The sequence below is a fragment of the Solanum verrucosum genome, unplaced genomic scaffold (genome assembly GCF_900185275.1).
Source record: "Solanum verrucosum unplaced genomic scaffold, falcon-dt-bn FXZP01000093.1, whole genome shotgun sequence".
NCBI lineage: Eukaryota > Viridiplantae > Streptophyta > Magnoliopsida > Solanales > Solanaceae > Solanum > Solanum verrucosum.
The window spans coordinates 2,305,427-2,326,384 of NW_026020065.1; the positions used below are offsets into that span (position 1 = coordinate 2,305,427).

A 20,958-nucleotide genomic window follows, 5' to 3' on the forward strand; every position below is an offset into this window, starting at 1 on the left:
TAGTGTTGTTTTGTTTATGACTAGTTGCAGCAGCATAACCTTAGGTTGTTGAATGATCCTTGTGGTTCTTCTCACAGAAGGATCTATGAAAGGCAACACCATATGACTAACTTTCATATGAGGTGATGTGACTTCAAGTGTTACTAAACTTTCTTGAGGCTCCTCATTAGGTGAATGAGGCAATATTGCATCCTCACAAACAAGTTGTATCATATTGATCAATGTGTTCCAAAGGAGATCTAAAGAGAGTTGAGAAAACATGTGTGTTTGGCATCAATTGAGCAAATGGAAAACACTCTTCCTTGAAGATCACATCCCTATTCACAAAGATCTTGTTGATTTTAATAACCAACAATAAGTATATCTTTTTTGCAACTCTGAGTACCCCATAAGGACAGTAGAAAATTTTGAAAACTTGTCATTCTTTGGTAATGCAGATGCATAACAAAGACAACCTATGAATCTCAAATGAGACAAGGTTGGTTGTTTGTCATAAGGACTTTTGTTAGCAATGGATAATGAAGGTAATCGATTTATCAAGTAAACTGTTCCGTTGATGCAATATCCCTAGTATTTAATAGGCATTTGGGATTAGAATCTGATGGCTCTGGCTACATTAAGAATGTGTTTGTAGTTCCTCTCCACCACACTATTTTTGTTGTGGTGTACTGTGAGGACAACTATTTTGATGCAATATTCCTAACTTATGAAACAACTCTTTATATTTAGTGTTAATGAATTCAGTGACATTATTAGATCTTATTATCTTAACTTGAGAACCAAGTTGAGTTTTCATCATTAATAGGAAATTTCCAATAACAACAATAGTTTCTAATTCAGTCAATAACATATCTAGTGATTAAAATCAGACAACCGCAATCAGTCATGAGGCTAATAATGTTTTTTTGACAAAGGGACAAGCAAATACTAAACATGTTGTACAAGAGTGTCTCTGAATGCACAGTCTCATTAAGGAAATTTATGACTGGTTGCAGTTGTCTGATATTGATCACTAGATATCTGGTTCTATTTTCTTAATTTTGCTTATTATTTAATTATAAATTTCATCCTTTGAAATTTTTGAGAAATTATTTTCATAAATATTAGTATAACTAATTCTCTTGTGATGATCTTGAAATGAATTTTAAATAAGTTTAGGAATAACAATTTTGGTTTGCTTATTATAAATTTGTTATTTGGGACAAAGCAAATTATTATGACATAATTGTGTTGCATAAAGACCATGTGAACTTTGTTTTCAAGTTATTAGATGATGTATATGAATTCCTTTATTTTGATGGATAATATCTATATTTGAAAGTTATTAGAATAATTTGAAATTTAGAGTAATGATAAATATTTATTAGATCATTTTGTGTTCATTAAAGGTTGAAGACTTTGTCTTCTTATTAAATACTCATGACTTATATTATTGAAACACTATAAATTTGACAACCAACATGATATGTTGATGATAATTAGATGTCCACACAAGTTATAAAAAGGACATTTGAATCATTTAAAGTGTGGGAGTGTTTGAATTATGATTAATAGTCAATAATATTTAAAGAAGTTTAAGATATAAATTATTTGTTCAACACCTACAAGATATATCTTTGATGTATTTGACATGCATGATAGTTATATTTATAATTTGATAATTTTAGTGATAACTAGTTGATTAAACTGCTAGTGTGATGATAATGAGACTATAAGCCTTCGAAGAAATATTATGTAATTTCATGAAGTAGTGTCACTTGAAATTTTATGTCTTTTCATGAATCTAGTGTAAGATAATTTTTGTATAGACATGACCATTCATACATAGATGAATTGGTGTGTTGGTATATAAATAGTAAATCTTCTAATAAAAATGATAAAAATCCATATAAGTTGGTTTTTAACATGTATGGAGGTGTCATAAGTTTTGCATCAAAATAGACTTGAATTCCATAGTGGAATAGGAATATATTTAGCATATAAATGCTTGAAAAGAAATGAAATGGTTGAAAAAATATGATTTTAAAATGTTGTGGTCACAACTGATGCAACCATTCTAAGCTGTTGAGATAATGATGATATATGTGATATGCCTATATCAAAGATTTGTTCATGATTAATATTCATCTTGTAAAATTTAGTTTCAAAAGATATAGTATAATAAAGGTGTGAATGAATAAGGCTAAAATCCTTAAACAAAACACAAGTGATGGAAACCCGACTTTGAGTTAGTATACACTCTAACAATACAAGTTCAACAAGTAATAACAAGTTACTTTGTGTTGCTAAAGCACGACTATAAGCCTTCTTTTTAGAGCCTTGATTCAAGTGGTACTACATTTTGTTATGTGAGAAGTTGAGAAGTTGTTAAATGCATGAAATAACAGGGGCAAAGCGACAAACTCTATAGTGCAGACTGTTACACTGAGGTTGAATTAATTCTTCAATTGTATTTCCTATTATTTTTCTAACACATTCAACCCTAAAAGAGAATGTGATGCTATTTATAGCCTCAATCTACAAAATATCTTCTAATTGAATTCTTAGAATTCTAACAAACTGCTATATCAGTTCATCACAAAATAACTAACTAATGATGCGAATCGTAACCAACTCAAGAACCAGGTTCATTATGTATCGTAACCGACTAATAGACCAGATTCATAATGTGATACATTTGAACGCCAATTTCTATTTTTAATTTTTCCTCCTTTTTGTTCTGTGACAATTTCATGGTATCTTTGCCATACAAGATCAGTTTTATTTTAAAAAATTAATAATAAAATTACAAATTCAAAACTGAAATTTCTACCTCTAGTTTTGTTCAAATACATAAACAAACACAAATTTTAAATTTGAATTCCAAATTCACGTTACCAGTCTTTTAGACTTTGATGGAGCTAGTATACTTTATTGAACTGTGTATATTTCGAAAAAAACACGTGTTACAATTTAGACATAAAACTGTTATCTGTTCTCAACTCTAAAATAAAAATGCATGAGAAATCCAAAAATAATGAATACTCGTCGCATCGGGCTTGCCTAGTGCGGGGATTATCTCTCCTATGTGGTTTGTGAGCTATTGCATAGAAGCGGGAGTTTTACCCTGTGCGCATCCAAAGGATAGCGGCTGCAGATTTTCCTTATCATAAAAGATGAATAAAATGAGGAATTGATAAGTGATAAGACCAAAATATCTTATAAGATTTTTTTTATATAATAATATGGTCTTCTAAATATATATAAGATGATCAGATTGTGTGGATAGCAAGAAGACTAGAGAAAAGAGTGACAACTTATGACGTGGAAGAAGATAAGTCACGTACCCGACTTGCTTGATCATGAATTTTTTTATAATTAAGCTCACTAAAATAGATTTAACTATAAATTTTCGAAATTTAATTTAAAGTTAAATTCTAGAATTTTTAAAAGTTAGGAAAACAAAAAAAAAGTATTTTCCATCCAAATAAGAATAATAATAATAGTAATAATAATTTCAGTATGTATTTGTGTCCAAATCAATTCTAATTTTTAATATTAGTTTTTACTTCAAAAAAGAAAAAAATTCATAAAAAAAAAATCACAATAGAACACTACACCCAATTAGTCAATCAAAACAATAGTCAACTTCCACTTGCACTACTTAATTTTCCAAAGAATCAATGGTCGAAGTTCTTGCCCAATGAATCATCTTCAATCGATGGGCTATTTGAAAAACTTTGTGCAATTGGATGTTTATTCTTTAGACATATTCAATCCCTTACCATATATTAATGCATTAATTATTGGGTATATTGACTTTATTTATTTTTTAAAAAAATATGCAGGTTTTACTTATTTATTGATATATGATAAATAAAAGAAAAATATTTTAAAAATATTTATTTAAGTACTTTATTTAAGCACTCGAAGGGTAGAGTGAAATTGGTGGAATGTGAGAAGATAAAGAGAAGAGGAAGATTACTAATGTGAAGTCGTGAACCACCTATAAGTTTTATTTTTCAACTTTCAATAGTGAAGTTATTTTAATTTATTTTCATTTTTAATATACTTATTTTCTTTTTTTAATAAAAAAAAATTCCAAAATTATTAACCATTTGGTAATAAGAAATCAAATTCTTTGAAAAAGCTTACTCTGCCACACTAAACAGTAAACACACCCTTTATATTGGCCCTTATTTTATTTTTTCCTTATTATTCTTTTCTTAGTAAGGTATGTTTCAATAATTTAATATACTAAAATAAAAGTAGGAAGCATTGAAAATAATTTATCTCTTTTATTGACCAAAAACTGAAATAAAAAAGTAGACTTGTCATTGCTGACTAGACACCTCCTCCGCAGTAACCAAACTGCTCTGTTTTTTTTTTATTCGGATAATAATAATAATATTATTATAATATTCAGCCATTTTATTCACATGACAGATATTTAACATAACTTTTTAATTTCTTTTTTGGCATTATTATTACTGTTATCTCTTAATTAATGATAAAGTTGAGTATTAAATAATATGGAAAGGTGTGAGCATATTCTTATAAAGGAAAAATATATATTTTAGATAATCAAAATGAGGTGTACATAAGTGATAAGAACAAAAATTACATCTCACCAGCAATTGGATATGCTTTTGGAATTTGGATCTATTCCCTTCCCACATATGCATTTCCAACTAATTGGAAAAAAAGTCGCTGTTTCACTTGCCAAAATCTTTTTAAAGACTTTGCTTTTAATTGGCCACAATAAACAAATACTTGTAAAAAAACTTTTAAAAAATTGACCATTCCTGGACAATAAAAAAAATGACATTTCTGTCCTTTTTTCATGGTGGAGATTGCAAAAAAGTATAACTGTTTGGCCAATTGATCAATGAAGTGGTTGAAAATCGTTGAAATAGTAATTCAAAATTAGAATAGAATTCCTAAGTTGTTAGGAATTGTTCATCCTAATTCATATAGATATAGGTTTTTCCTAATTTTATTTGATTTTTTACTTTTTATAAATAAGGATGTTGGTAGTTCTTTCCAGCTTTAGAAAATACAGAAACATACAAAATAAAGAGAACTTGAAGTAAGATGCTAGAACATTTGAGTTTATAAATAAAAAAAATTTCTTTCAAAACCAGTTTTCAGGTTCAAATCTTAACATAGACAAGAGGGAACTTTTTTCACATCTGTCTTAGTTTTAGTGAATAGAATTATTTATTCTTCGTAAAAAGTGATAAATATCTCGTGAAATTAATTAAACTACACGCAAATTTATCGTGATATTAAACCGTGTAACCTAGTCAGGAAAGAAAATGACATTTAACATTTTTCCGTAGGGCTTATCCACTCATTTTTTAACAACCATTATTTACCTTCCACACCAACTGTGGCGCCTCTCCGCAGCATCTCACAGCCAAAACTGCACATGTTTTTATAGGGTTTTTCTCTCACCACTGTTTCTACAAACTCAAAAAAAAAAATGGCTTCACTTGTTCAATTCCTTCCTCTCTTCCCTTTCTTTTTCTTGATTTCTTTCTCTGTTTCTCATGGACCCTTTTTACCGAAAGCCATCATTCTTCCTGTAAACAAAGATCCATCTACTTTTCAATATGTTACTCAACTCTACATGGGTGCTAATCATCTTGCTCCCATCAAATTAGTTGTAAATCTTGGAGGTTCATTTCTATGGGCTGATTGTGGCTTGACTTCTGATTCTTCAAGTCAAAAACTTGTACCCTGTAATTCACTCAAATGTTCCATGGCTAAGCCTAATGGTTGTACTAATGACAACAAGATCTGTGGTTTGAAATCAGAAAACCCCTTTACAAGATTAGCTGCAACAGGGGAATTAGCAGAGGATATGTTTGCTGTGGAGTTTATAGATGAGTTGAAAACAGGTTCCGTAGCTTCAATTCATCAATTCCTGTTTTCTTGTACATCATCTACTCTGTTACAAGGACTTGCTAGAGGTGCTAAAGGTATGTTAGGGCTTGGAAATTCAAGAATTGCATTGCCATCTCAGTTGTCTGATACATTTGGTTTTCAAAGGAAATTTGCTATTTGTTTGTCTTCTTCAAATGGTGCTATAATTTCTGGTGAAAGTCCTTATTTGTCACTTTTGAGTCATGATGTTTCAAGATCCATGCTTTATACACCTCTGATTTCATCTAGAGATGGGGTTTTAGAAGAGTATTACATAAATGTCAAATCCCTCAAAATTAATGGAAAGAAACTATCTTTGAACACATCTTTGCTTACAATGGATGGAGAAGGTCATGGAGGGACAAAGATTAGTACAATTTCCCCTTTTACAACTATGAAGACCTCAATTTACAAGACATTTGTGGAATCTTATGAAAGATTTGGTTTTTCCATGGGATTGACTAAGGTAGAACCTATAGCACCATTTGGGCTTTGCTTTAGCACAAAAGTAGAGGGGCTAAATGTGCCAAGTATTGATCTTGTGTTGCAAAGTGAGATGGTTAAGTGGAGGATTTATGAGAGTAATTCAATGGTGAAAGTAAGTGATGAAGTGATGTGTTTGGGATTCTTGGATGGAGGGGTTAACCAAAAGGCATCAATTGTTATAGGGGGTCACCAGTTGGAGGATAATCTTTTGGAGTTTAATTTGGGAACTTCTATGCTTGGATTTACTTCTTCATTGGCCATGGTGGAAACAAGTTGTTCTGACTTCATGTTCTCAAAGGATTCTTCAGCTTTTGATACTTGACATGAATCCTTAACCAAAGATAGACAATTCCCCTTTGTATAGTTATGTTAAGAACATGTATTGGCTCTTATAAATAGTCATAACTTGGGCAATCTTAGAATATTAGAGGAGTACTAGTTTATTGTGAGATAGTGTTTCTTGACTCACTTTTTGAGTTGTGAGAAAGTTTTGATATGTAAGAACTGATTTTTACTGTGTTCTTATTCTAATTTTCACTATGTTCCTTTGCTATTAATTTGATGTATTGTTTTGTAGTACTCCGTCTATTCTAGTAAAGATAATTTATATAGAGACGATGTATAAATCACTCTTAAATTTGTGCACTTAACTTAGTTTAACAAGTTAAACTTGATGAGTCGATCCACCTACACAACTTGCTTTTACTATTATATTGAGAGTTATTCCACGTATTGCTTTGACATAAAACGGATAGTGGATTTGTTTGTCTTTTGTTGAATTTTTTCCATGGCTCGATAGTTAATTTGATAAGTCAATGATTTTTTTCGTGTTTCAGAATGTGGTTAACCAATATGTTAACTAATGATTACGATAAATTGGATCGAATGTTTTTTTTTCTGCAATACCTCGACGTGACATGAGTGTGAAAGGGGTTATAATCGTGTACTCCTCATTTTCGAAACACAATTCCACAGAGGTGTATCCAAGGGGGGTCATCGGGTTCACATGAACCCATACTTCCCTCTCGATATCATATACAGTAGTGTTACAGTTTAAAAAATAAAATAAAATATAGATGTGTAACCCACACTCGGAGTATCACATAATGCGATAATGATTGGGTGCACCTCTATACATGAGGTTAGAAATTTGAATTATATATTTATCTTGTTTTATTTTTCTTTCTAAAATTAGATAACATTTCTCTAAGTGGTAATTGGTAGAACTTTTGACATTATATATATATATATATATATATATATATATATATATATATATATATTTTAACGATTTTCAGTAGTAAAAACCTAAATGTCGAACCGATCAAATTTATATCTTAAACCAACATTTTTGTAATAGTGCACCTATCATCTCAAAATCCTGAATATGCCTTTGCAATTCCAGATTAATGTTCAGGAGTATTACAAAACACATGTATAACATCATTTGTATGTTGCACTGTATGTCCAGTGACACATAAGATACACAATTAGTCAATTACATACCCCCGATAACATACTGTAAAGGATGAATACATGATAACTCCTTAAATTTCTTAGAAAATTCATTCAGACACTTCAATTCTGGATTGTTTCAATTAAACACGTGATAAAGTGCTTTTATTAGACACTTCTGATGCATATGTTGGATGTTTTTGCACAGTATCCATTACGTAGATAAGTTAATGAAAATATTATGTCTCTTCCTTTAATTAATTACATACATCAGATTTTGTGGCTTATTAGTGTCATGTTTTTTAATCAACTTATCTACTTAAGATAAAATCATTAGAGAGTGAATCAGGTTTTTGAAAATGGCAAAAGAATGGAAATGAAAGTGATAACATACCTGAGGGGTACTTATCTTATTTTGGGGTCAGTTATACTCATTTAACTTAGCTAAAATAAAGAAGGGATTCACTTTTTTAAAAAAATAAATAAATAAATATATATATATATATTAATATGCTATAACTGATCAAAGATTATTATTTGACGTAATTAAGTGCAAATATTTTTAATAATTATGATTATAATTTCGATTATCAAAGTAAAGTTCTCTTTGGAAATTGTGTGGGATATAGTAAGTTGAATGGACAATCTTGCTTCTTGTTGGACACCAAAAGTGTTGGGCTTTTATCTGATTCTAGTCTCCTAGATTGGCGTTCCAATTGAGAGTTCAAATTTTATTTGTTTCGTTTTATATTTGTTCACTTAGATCATCTCCAACTCATCTCTATTTTACTCTCTATTTTCTATATTTAGAGAGTAAAATAGAGAATGGGCTCTCCAACTGTTGTGAACCAAGCTAGCTCTATAAAGGCCTATGAGTTAGAAGTGGTGAATGAGATTGGGCCAAGTAAAATGTTGGAGTGTTTTATTTGGAATCCAAGCCCAATTAACATTTGGTTAAAAGGAAGAATGAGTTTGGAAGGAGGGTTTATGCATATTGAAGAAAATGTTTGTCATTTCCTCTTCTTTTAGAGTTTAAGTTTCTCATCTCCATTCTTATCTCTTTCTTTAGTTACTTGTTATTTCAATATTTCCATTGTTATCCATTGTTATTCGGTAATTTGACTATTGCAATTAGAATCTTAAAGTTATAATAGTGTTCCAGTGCTCTTATTAATATAGTGAGGATTTTGGTTTGTTACATTGGTGCTTTCATTGACATACTCTAATGAAAGCGGTGATATTAGATCGATTATGTGGCACCAGCAGTCCAGAGGGCTGGCTTTATCGGGCGGAGCAGTGTTTCACCTTCCTTGGCTTTGACGAGGAGTGTTGGTTAACTCTTCATTCATTCTATCTTGATGGTGAAGCTCTAACTTGGTTCAATTGGTTGTTTCGCAACAAGCTATTTTTCGATTGGAAGCATTTCAAAGGATAGATTCGCCCAGCGTTTTCGACAACAAACCAACAGAGAAGTGTTGGGGCGTCTAGCTTATTCTGTACAGTCCTCTGCCTGAGCCTATGACACTGGAAGCTTACAGACGTACCATGTGTTCGATAAATTGCCAGTGAACTACAAATTTGTAGAGTCTGTGGCATTGATTACTAAAAATGATGTTGAAGTTGAACCATTTTAAGAAATTGAGACTCCACTAATTGGGAATGCAAACTCAGTAAAAGCCAATTGGTACCGATCTATATGGAAGGGCAGTTTTGTTGTAGTTGTATGGGGTGGGGTGCTTGTGAAAAGCTGCTTTGAACCTTCTTTCATTACCGAAGATCAGGTGTTCGACAAATTTCCCACACAACAGTGAGTTCCAACATTCATGATCTGAAAGCTATTGTCCATGAGGTTGAACATTTTGTAACTATAGTATACTAAGGACCCGTTTGGTAGGAGGTATTAATCAAAATAGTCCATGGATTAAATTTTAATCCAACAAAAACATTGTTTGGTTACTTTAGTTAACTTAATCCATGGATTAGTTATACCTCATACAAGGTCTTATTTTATCCCTAGAAAAGGGAGGGATAACTAATCCAGGTTTAACAATCCTTGGATAAGACCCCTAAATGACTAAACTATCCCCAAATCTTTTTTCCTAAATTTCTTATGTAATTTAATGTTCTTTTTTATTTATATTAGAATAGTTATAAATATTCTTTTAAACTCTCCAAATTCGTTTCATGTAATTTGATAATTTCACAAACTAATATTTTTTTTTCTCCATGTTTGATTTGCTATATTGGGTTGATTTTTTTTTTCGATATTTTTTTAATGTAATACGTCTATTGACCACATGAATTATTTGTTTTCTTTTTTTTAAAAAAAAAGTTTCGTCTAGTTGAACAATTTAAGTAGCCTTAAATTTATGTTAAATTTAAGGTATATTTGACCAACAAAAAATTAGAAATATATCGTGCTATCAAGGATAGTGACACATCACACGTCAAAATTAATAATTTTTTTTTTATATTTTAGTATTTAACTTGACTAGTTAAATGAAATAGAAAATCTCATAATAACTCAAGGGTATAATAGGAAAGAAGTTTTTTCTAGAGTCTTAAACCAAACATAAAATTAGGTTGGAAGCAATGAACCAAACACTTAATAAAAATCAATCTCTGCATTACTAAACCTTGCGTTACTAATCCCTGCATTACTAATCCATGAGTTAGTAATCCCTGCGTTATACATCTTTGTACCAAACAACCCCAAAGTGTACAATGATAGCTTCAACAAAGAAATGAAGCTACCTCTTACAGAGTTGCATGATACAGATAGATTTAATAGTGGTGAGGAGGAAAATTCACACGATAATGTAGCATTGTTTGAAAAGTCTCATTCACTGCATACATCTGGTTTGTTGGTTGTTTTTGCTTGCCAAGGTACTGTGATATCGAATGCAAGTTCTCGACTCGTTGAAGTTGACTATCCATTTGCTGATATTATATGGCTTCGCACAGTTCCCTGTTGGCATGATTCTCTTGAACAATTTCGCTGGGGTGACCAAGTTGAAGTATTGCTTTTCCTTGACTTTCGCATACCCAAATGCAATTGGGTTGATACTAGGCAGGAGTGCAATCTTTCGATATTCTTGTCGTTTGGTATAGGTGCGCACAAAATATGCGACAGTCTGGCTTTGTGTCTACAGAGTGTCATTTTTTTGGATTGGATGACTAGGTCAAGCACGATTTCTTCCAGTGCATTGCTACACTCTACACTTACTGTGATACGCGACCAGGTAGATAGTGACCCATTGATTAACAAAAGTATAACAATATCTTTTTAGGGGGAAAAAATTGTTAAAGCTCTAAGTCTTGATAACTTTTTTCTGGAGAATGAGGTTTCCATTCCAACAAGTGTGATGCATTATGTTGACGTATATCTTGAAGCTGACAATGAAAAATCTGTTGAGGAATTCGACGGTCAACATAAGTTGAGTCCATTTCTATTTGCTCCTGCTGCTAATTTCCTGACTGTAACCATTCCAGCGAGGGTAGTGGATCCTTGTGTCTGGGATCCAGGAATACGTTTCGAGTTCAGGGCTCTAACAAGTTATATAGTATACAACGCGAAAGAAATGTTATTACTAGGGTGTACTGTCAGGTTTTTCCTAATTGTCTATTCAAACTTAATAAGTAGAGTGTGGGATCCTGGACAACCATGGTGTGTAAACTCCTACTTGTCTAATGAGTGTTTCATTGTCTATAACTGCATTTTGTTCACCTGTCCATCAACTGCATATACATTAGTCTTACATGAGTATTACTATAATATAAAACATGAGATTTTGGCGGCCAATTTCAAGCACACATTAGTTTTGCATTTTCACTATATAATTGTGCTTGATACCATGTTACTGGAGTGCAAAGTATAGTATTACGGAATGGATATAAGGTAAAGTTTCAGGTTGAGAACCCTTCGGAAGGTAACATTTATGGGGTCCTTGAGACGGTAGAATAGGCTGCACACCAAAGATTACCTCATGGCTTAGGTACGACATTAGTTTTTGTAATCCTCTCGAACAAGTGTGTGATTGCTGGGAAGGTTATACCTAAACTCCAATTGATAATGTCGAAGAATTTTACTGTAAATCAGAAAGAGTGTGGTTGTAATTGGTTGATATCAGTTCCAATGGAGAGGTTTGGTGGAATGCGAGTTTCTGACACTATTCATCGATGCTTCAAGGTGAATATTTCAGTTGTTAGTAAAGGAATTGATATTAATGAAGAATGGAATAAGAAGGGCATTGCAGCCACTGTTAGTTGTATGTGTCGTTTGATGTTAAAAAGTATGATAAAGATCCGTTATGTTGCTGCTAGCATTGCTTCTATAAGTGCAAGTGCTTCTATAAATTTGGGTGAGATCTTTTGGTGCATTGTTCTTTTAGACACATCATTATTAAACTTTCTTGCCATGTTCCAAAGGTAAGCAAGAATTATGCAACAATGTCTAGACTACTCCAAGCTGCCAACCAAATTATGATGTTATTCCTACATGGTTTTGCCTGCTCTAGCCAAGCTCATTATACTCCAAGTTTCCAGATGACATTTTCCAACTCGAACCTTGAGGACAAGGTTCTTTTTGGGGGCGGATGTATTGTTGTGAACCAAGCTAGCTCTATAAAGGCCTATGAGTTAGAAGTGGTGAATGAGATTGGGCCAAGTAAAATGTTGGAGTGTTTTATTTGGGATCGAGGCCCGATTAACATTTGGTTAAAAGGAAGAATGAGTTTGAAAGGAGGGTTTATGCATATTGAAGAAAATGTTTGTCATCTCCTCTTCTTCTTGAGTCTAAGTTTCTCATCTCCATTTTTATCTCTTTTTTTAGTTACTTGTTATTTCAATATTTTCATTGTTATTCAGTAGTTTGATTATTGCAATTAGAATCTTAAAGTTATAATAGTGTTCCAGTGCTCTTATTAATATAGTGAGGATTTTGGTTTGTTACACCAACTCCCTCCATATTACTCTCTATCCTCCATTTATAGAGAGGTGAATAGTAGTTCTCCAAATTTGGAGAACTATTATTCACCTCTCTATTGCACTTTTTGATTATTTTAATAGTATTTCTATTGTATCATTAATTAAGTCTTTATTATTTGTAATTAATTTTTTATATAACATCTAAAACCATATTATTGACAAGTTACTATTTTTATCCGAATTAATAATTTTCTATTTTATTTGTTAAAAAATCACTTTAAATATGTAATTTCAAATTATTTTAATATTATTTATATTATATGAGACTATTGATTAAGTATTTAATAGTTGAATTATTTTCTAAGTAATATAACATCTAAAAAAACATAATATAGATAAGTATACTATTTTCATCCCGAATTAATAAAAAAAATTAAAAAAATTGTCACTTTAAATATTTAATTTAAAATTATAATTATTTTTCACTATGAAGAATACACAAAATCTAAATGATAATTCAAGCAATTTACTTTTATGTTATAGTGATAAATTATTAAACTACACTTTTTAATGAGCATGAAAATATTTTTTGCAAAAGTAAATTTGTACACGAAATTATATATACAAGATGAAATTGTTAATTTAAACAATTTTTAGCTACACATAAAAAAAATATGGACAAAAAATTACTCATTTTGAACTCCATAATGCATTAATACAGCATTATGGGAGCAACGTAATAGTCTTGAAAGTCGAGTATTTATGTAAAATTTAAAATTAAATGTTACGATAATGCATTATTTATTATGTAATTGTATTTCGTCAATGATTTCACTTTTATTTGAATTGTTTGTTAGTATGTATTTTACATAATATTTGTTGTAATTTATTTTATTTAGAAATTTAGAATAAAATATAATTTTATATTTAATGAAAATTTTGAAAAGAGCAAAATTTATATTACACGAAGATTATATATATTATTATTTGCAAAAAGAAGAAATGATTTATATTATGAAAGAAGAAAATAAAAATGAGATAGAAATAATAATATAATATTGAGGAGAGAAAAAAATATTTCTTTTTAGAGAGTAAAAATGTAAAATAGAGAATTGGATTGGAGTTGGTTGTCTGAAAAAATAGAGAACTCTATATTTGGAGAGTAAAATAGAAGGTAGAGTTGGAGCTGTATTGATCTATTATGTATCGATTAGATCTATATTTGTTCACCCTGACATAGAGAAATCGATACAGAGGATCGTTGTTTTAAAAAAATATTTTACTTTCTACACATGAATTTAGGTTTTGGGTCTAATTGGATCAGAACTTTTAATTAAAAAAATTTGGGCAAATTACAGAAACCACATACTTTTAAGGCAAAATTACAATCTATCGCTTAAAAGTTTATAATTACAGAAATCCCTCAAACGGATACAATAATATAAGCGCTGATACATGCGCGAGATACAATAATATAAGCGCTGATACACTAATCTGATACGCGAAAATGAGGGATTTTGAAGATTTGTAAAACTTATAGAGGATAATGGTAATAAGTAAACTAAAAAAGTGGGATTTCTGTAAAAAAATTTAAATTGTTATTTGTTAGAGTTAAAAAATAATAATTTAAAAAGATAGCATTGAGAAGTTTAGCATTTTTTGATTTTGTGACTTTTTAGTTAGTATCTCAAAATTTAGTGGCTTTTGTGTTAAATATATAATTAAAAACTTTTATAAAATAAAATAATAATCAAATGACGATGTCTAAAATTTATACACATGATTAGACAAAATATTCTTACAGTAGCTTCTCCGAAGATGTGTCTCGATTCAAATATATTACTGATTTAAAGTAAAAATTGGATGAAGTTTTAGATTGTTAGAAATATTTTTATATACTTTTTATAAAGTATATTCTTTTAATTTTTGAGATGCAAAATTATTAATAAAGAGAAATAATTAATTTCTTTTTAATTAATATTTTCTTAAATAATTTATAAAAAATAAATACAATAATTAATTTGAAACGGTAAGAGTATTAATGAATGGAAAAACCACAATTACTTGGCGTGAGTTAGACGAACTCTTAAATGCACATTAATGTTGAGAAAGTGTACACCTAGAAGCTAAAACAAGGGTGTGTTAATTTTCGGTTTGTATTCGTTTTTTATCCAAATTAAAATTGATTTAATGAATTTTTTAATTATTAAAATTAAATCAGATTAAATATAATTCATATTTGTGTTATTAAATTTTTAGGGTGGACCCAAAACTAAGAGTTTGAGGGTTCTAACATGTGTACATATTTTTTTAGGAAGAGAAACTTAATTTTTGTTGAAAGTGGGGTTTGAAACCATAACTTATAACTCTAATGTGGAAAACATTTTTACGACCCCTTCTTTACCACTAAATCATCAATCAATTTTATTAGGGACTCACAAGTTAATATACATATATATTTATTTAATTTTTTAGTATAAATATATGATTAAGTTACTGGATTTATCTGAATCCATGAAATCCCACCTAGCTTCATCTTGAGTGTGGTGACTATACTGACGATACTTTTTTTGAATTGTGAAAAAGTATATTAAGCTCTAAAAACTTTGATCATAAGAACAATTTTTTTATAGGCAATCTTATTGTTAGTTTTAACTAAATTAGTTTGGATTCATGAATTTATTTATTTATGAGATGTAAAGTTCATTAACCTATTAAAAATACATAATTTTTTCATAAAAAACTATACAAAATATTTATAATTATTTATAAAAATTAGTTCATTAGCCTATTAGAGATACATAATATTTTCATAAAAAGTAAACAAAATATTTATATTATTTATAAAAATTAGTATATACATGCATGTATACAAATTTTATAATATATGAAATTTGTATAAATAATAAAACCAAACCAAAATATTATCATTTTTAAAAAATTTAAAATCAAACCAACTCAAACTTACAATAAAATAAAAATTAATTAATTTAATTCAATTTTTAGTCAAATCATGAACCCCAACAAGAGGATGTCAAAATTACCATAGAAATTCATTTCTTTTTTTCCTGTAGGTCATTTAATGAACTATTTTTCGAGTCAGGGTAATAATTTGACCATATAATAATAATATTCTTGTCGGCCATTGGAATATTATTTTCCTTTAGACACCTTTATTTTTATCCACACCACATCGGGAAGTTAGTAAATATACTGAAAAAAAGCAATAGAATGGGGGAGAAATTCAGAAGGCTAAAATCAAGGGATTCGTTTCATCACAACACATTATATAAGCGTCACGTATTACGTATTGAGAAATAAATAAATAAAATATGAAGTATTGGAAAAGTAATATATATTTGTATTTAAAATAAAGAATCAGTCTGTCAATTAATTAGATTGTATCATTTGAAAATCAGGCTAAGTCAATACGAATAGATATATCAGATTGAATTGAATTTGGACAGATTAAAATGAGTTAAATTATAGTTATGCAGTTATTGATCCGTTCAAAAGTTACTTGAGCAAAACTGAGTTGGGTTTAAACAGTCTAAAATGTTGGTAATAACTTAATTCACTCAACTCTTACTAAGATTTAGTTATTTTATTTGATCTTTTATAAAATTTTGAAATCTTATATGAATATTTTGATAATAATTTTCATAAATCACTTGAACTAGCTGAAACGAACTGAATTAATAAATAAATGAATCAATAATCAACCAAAACTTACACAAATTAAATGAATTATGATTTCACAAACTAATTTTAATTTATCACCTCTTTAAGCAAGTGATGAATAGTATTTTTGTTTTTATATATTTTGAAAACATACCTTCGTCATTTTAGACCATTATTAATTTAGATTAGCTTTAGAATTCAAACTTTACGCACGTCTTTGATAATATAGTCAAAAGATTATTTTTTAATTGCAATAATCAAACTTCAAAGTAAGCAATAATAAGCATATCTCAGAAGCACCTCTTTCAGATTATAATCATTTAGCATCTTCCTCATCTTAAAAAAAATATTTTTTCGATGTACAAACATATAGAACATTATCAAACATTTTAAACCAATGACTTAAAAATATCTTTAATAAAAAAAAATAGGAATAATAATGGATAAAACAATTTATATATAATCGAAAAAAATAATTTTCCTATTTCCATAATGTATAAATTTTAATGAGAGGTATACATAATTAAACTCTTTCATCAAGCTAGACCCGTCCTTATTAGTTGATGCATACAACAAAATAATAAGAGAAAATACATAAAGTCATCACTGAAATTGTTTCAATTTTTTTAAAAGATACCTTAACTTTCCAATCGTCCTATTATCTCACTAAACAATTTTGAACATATATTATAGTATCATTTTTCGATCAGCCCCATATTTTAAGAAGTAAGTGTGTTCACACACCAATCATTACATGACACATGTTAATTTAATTAAAAATATATTTTTTTTCATTTTAAGTTTTTTCTTTATTTTTTTTTCTCTCTCTCTTTTTTACTTTTTGACTTATTTTAATTTTGATTTCATCTTAAATTTCACTTTATCTTCCACCTCCCACTTTCAAGCGATTCATCCCTTCATTTTCTTTCTTTTTCTTCATCTCCACCCTCACCCCACCCACCACGTCAAGTTGAACCCCACTCGTTTTTTTTTTCTTTTCTTTTTCTTCTTCTTCTCCGGTCAAATTCTTTATAGAATTCATACTATTTTTTAGACTTTGTTGAATTATTGATAACAAAATCAATTATTTTTCTCAGAAAATTTAAAATTTTGAAGATATCATCAACTATTCCTTTTCTTATAACTTCAAAATTAGAAATGATAATTTTAAAAGAATCAATGAATTACCCGAAAATTGAAAGAACTTAATTGAAATCGGATAAAAAAAACTATATGATACTTCCTAATCATCTTGAAATCTAATCGGTTTATCAAATTATTCGAAATGTAAGAAAATGTTTAGTTAAAGTTTTAAAATTAAAGAGAGTAAAACTAATAGTAGGAAAAAAAAAAGGAAGGTGAAGTTGTGATAAAAATAATGACAATGAAAGTGAGAAGCTTCAATGGAGATGACAATGAATTTTAGAAGAAAAAAGAAGAAAGAAAGAGAAAAAATAAAAAGGAAAAAAAGTTAAAATAATAAGAAAATATATTTTATAATAAAGTACTTGTAAAAATAAAATTATATTAATTACTTTAGGTTGCTCACTCTCTTTGGGAGAGTGTACACCACTCTCTATGTCAGGTGAACGAAAAATGATATAATAATATCTGTTCAAAATTGTTTAGTGAGGTAATAGAGCGATTGCAAAGTTAAGGTATCTTTTTTAAAATCTGGGACAACTTCAATAATTACAATAATAATAACGATATGTCTTAGTTTGAAACAAGCGGCGAGAATCAACTATACCCGTCTTAGTTTAGTTAATCCACTTTAATATCATACATATCTTTGACACGCACGATAGATCCAGGCAATTACTTTTAAAGATAATGTCGGTGTGATTTTTGTAAGGCATATCTAGATTTCAATTTTCAATTACAACATAGAAAAATAAAAAAATTTAAATAAAATGACAAATTAAAGTCAAATCAATCATATAAAGTCAAAAATCAAAGCCTCTACGTTTCTTGATTTTTTGTTGAGTTGGCAAATAAAACTCATTGTCAAACGCTCCAAGTTTGCACGTATTCATTATCATTATTTTTTATGTATTTTTCAAAACTATATAAACTCCATTATTTTCCTCTATTACAACACCATCACACAACAAATAATGAAATTAATCATGGCCTCTTCTTATTGTTTACATGCCATTCTTTTGTGTTCTCTTCTTTTCATTACTTCAACTATAGCTCAAAATCAAACTTCTTTCCGTCCCAAAGGTCTAATTATCCCAGTCACAAAAGATGCTTCAACTCTCCAATACCTTACACAAATCCAACAAAGAACACCTCTTGTCCCTATAAGTTTAACTCTTGATCTTGGTGGCCAATTTTTATGGGTTGATTGTGACCAAGGTTATGTTTCTTCCTCTTATAAACCGGCCCGATGTCGCTCCGCCCAGTGCTCATTGGGCGGAGCGTCTGGTTGTGGAGAATGCTTTTCTCCACCTAGACCGGGTTGTAATAATAACACGTGTGGTCTACTTCCTGACAACACGGTTACACGAACCGCTACTAGTGGAGAGTTAGCTTCTGATATTGTGTTAGTACAATCATCTAATGGAAAAAATCCTGGTAGGAGCGTAAGTGATAAAAATTTCCTTTTTGTTTGTGGTGCTACATTTCTTTTACAAGGTCTTGCTAGTGGTGTTAAGGGTATGGCTGGTCTTGGAAGAACAAGAATATCTCTTCCTTCTCAATTCTCAGCTGAATTTAGTTTCCCTAGAAAATTTGCTCTTTGTTTGACTTCTAGTAACTCTAAAGGTGTTGTACTTTTTGGAGATGGTCCTTATTTTTTCTTACCTAATAGAGAATTCTCAAATAATGACTTCCAATACACTCCACTTTTTATAAATCCAGTAAGTACAGCCTCAGCCTTTTCATCAGGTCAGCCATCTTCTGAATACTTTATTGGTGTAAAATCCATCAAGATTAACCAAAAAGTTGTACCAATAAACACAACTTTGTTGTCAATTGACAATCAAGGTGTTGGTGGAACAAAAATTAGCACAGTCAATCCTTACACAATCTTGGAGACTTCACTATACAATGCTATTACAAATTTCTTTGTGAAGGAACTTGCTAATGTGACTAGGGTCGCAGCCGTGGCACCATTTAGGGTTTGTTTTGATTCAAGAAATATTGGAAGTACAAGAGTTGGACCAGCAGTGCCATCAATTGATCTTGTTTTACAAAATGAGAATGTTGTTTGGACTATTTTTGGAGCAAATTCAATGGTACAAGTTAGTGAAAATGTATTGTGCCTGGGAGTTTTGGATGGTGGTGTTAATTCAAGGACTTCAATTGTGATTGGAGGACATACAATTGAAGACAATCTTTTGCAATTTGATCATGCAGCATCAAGATTGGGATTCACATCTTCAATCCTTTTTAGACAAACTACATGTGCTAATTTTAATTTCACTTCAATTGCTTAGGTAGTGTGGACCTAAGTTGTTTTAATTAATGTATTGAATTTTAATAATGTTCAAAGTTTGTCTTTGGACACTTTGTAATAATTGGATCAATAAGATTTCTTGTGATTTGTGCGTTGAAAACTATTCCTTAATTTGGGTGTGGATAATGCGTGTGTATATATATATCATAATTGCTCTTGACGGTAATGATATATCTATTTATATTTATAATTGTAGTTAGTAAAAGGATCAAAATTATTCTCTTTGCTTAATTAAAGGTTAAATGGGAGAAGTTGATATTATAAGGACTAAAATTATAATAAGATAACAATATAGGGACCAAAACAATTATTTCCCTAAAAGATCTTTTGAACTTATATTTGTTTGGCAAAATCATTTTCTTGTAGTTGCTCGTATAATGGTAATCACTTATATATATAAAAAATATATTCAATAAGATGCTATTTGACTAAGTTATTCGTTATATCTCGTTTCAGTCAATTGAATTTATTTGACTCTATCAAAAATTGTTTACTAAAAAAGAATGATACTATTTATTTTTATAAGACACAATTTTTATTAGGAGTTTATTTTATTAATTGACTTTATTAATAATATTTTAAAATTTTAAATTTGGCTATTACTGTCTCTGTTTTATTTTATGTGAGGTACTTTGATCCGACACGAATTTTAAGAAAGGAAGGAAAACTTTTAACAATTTTGGCATAAAATGAGTGATAGAAAATTGTGTGGCTATAAATCATTTCACTAAGGATAAAATGAATATTTTAAAGTTAAATTGTTACTTAGAAATAGGGTTGTTTATGGTTATGGTTAAAAAAAAACCGAACCGCAATCCGAACAAAACCGATAAAAAAAAACCCAATAATTGGTTTGATTTGGTTAGGTTTGGTTTTAAATTTTTGAAAACCGATATTATTTGGTTTGGTTTTGGTTTTACTAAAATACAACCGCAAAAATAATCAAACCGAACAGATAAATTAGATGTATAGATTTTAAAGTTATTTATATATTATTCATAAATAAAATATAAATAGTTTGTTAAATTTTAATTAACTTA

General features: G+C 29.5%; 3 protein-coding genes across 3 annotated transcripts in view; 2 read left to right on the plus strand and 1 right to left on the minus strand.

Annotated features, from left to right (window-relative positions):
* LOC125823662 (uncharacterized) overlaps positions 1 to 20,958 on the minus strand; it is a 608,951-nt gene that overhangs the window by 364,482 nt on the left and 223,511 nt on the right. The gene's annotated exons all lie outside the window — the stretch shown is intronic.
* Positions 5,383 to 6,950, plus strand: LOC125823663 (probable aspartic proteinase GIP2). Its single transcript, XM_049503020.1, has one exon. The coding sequence runs from the start codon at positions 5,465 to 5,467 to the stop codon at positions 6,713 to 6,715; it is 1,251 nt and encodes a 416-aa protein (XP_049358977.1). The 5' UTR covers positions 5,383 to 5,464; the 3' UTR covers positions 6,716 to 6,950.
* Positions 18,561 to 20,020, plus strand: LOC125823650 (probable aspartic proteinase GIP2). The gene has a single exon (XM_049503004.1). The coding sequence runs from the start codon at positions 18,573 to 18,575 to the stop codon at positions 19,896 to 19,898; it is 1,326 nt and encodes a 441-aa protein (XP_049358961.1). The 5' UTR covers positions 18,561 to 18,572; the 3' UTR covers positions 19,899 to 20,020.

Coding starts and splice junctions, on each gene's coding strand:
- LOC125823650 (XM_049503004.1), top strand. CDS start 18,573: ATGAAATTAATCATGGCCTCTTCTTATTGTTTACATGCCATTCTTTTG.
- LOC125823663 (XM_049503020.1), top strand. CDS start 5,465: ATGGCTTCACTTGTTCAATTCCTTCCTCTCTTCCCTTTCTTTTTCTTG.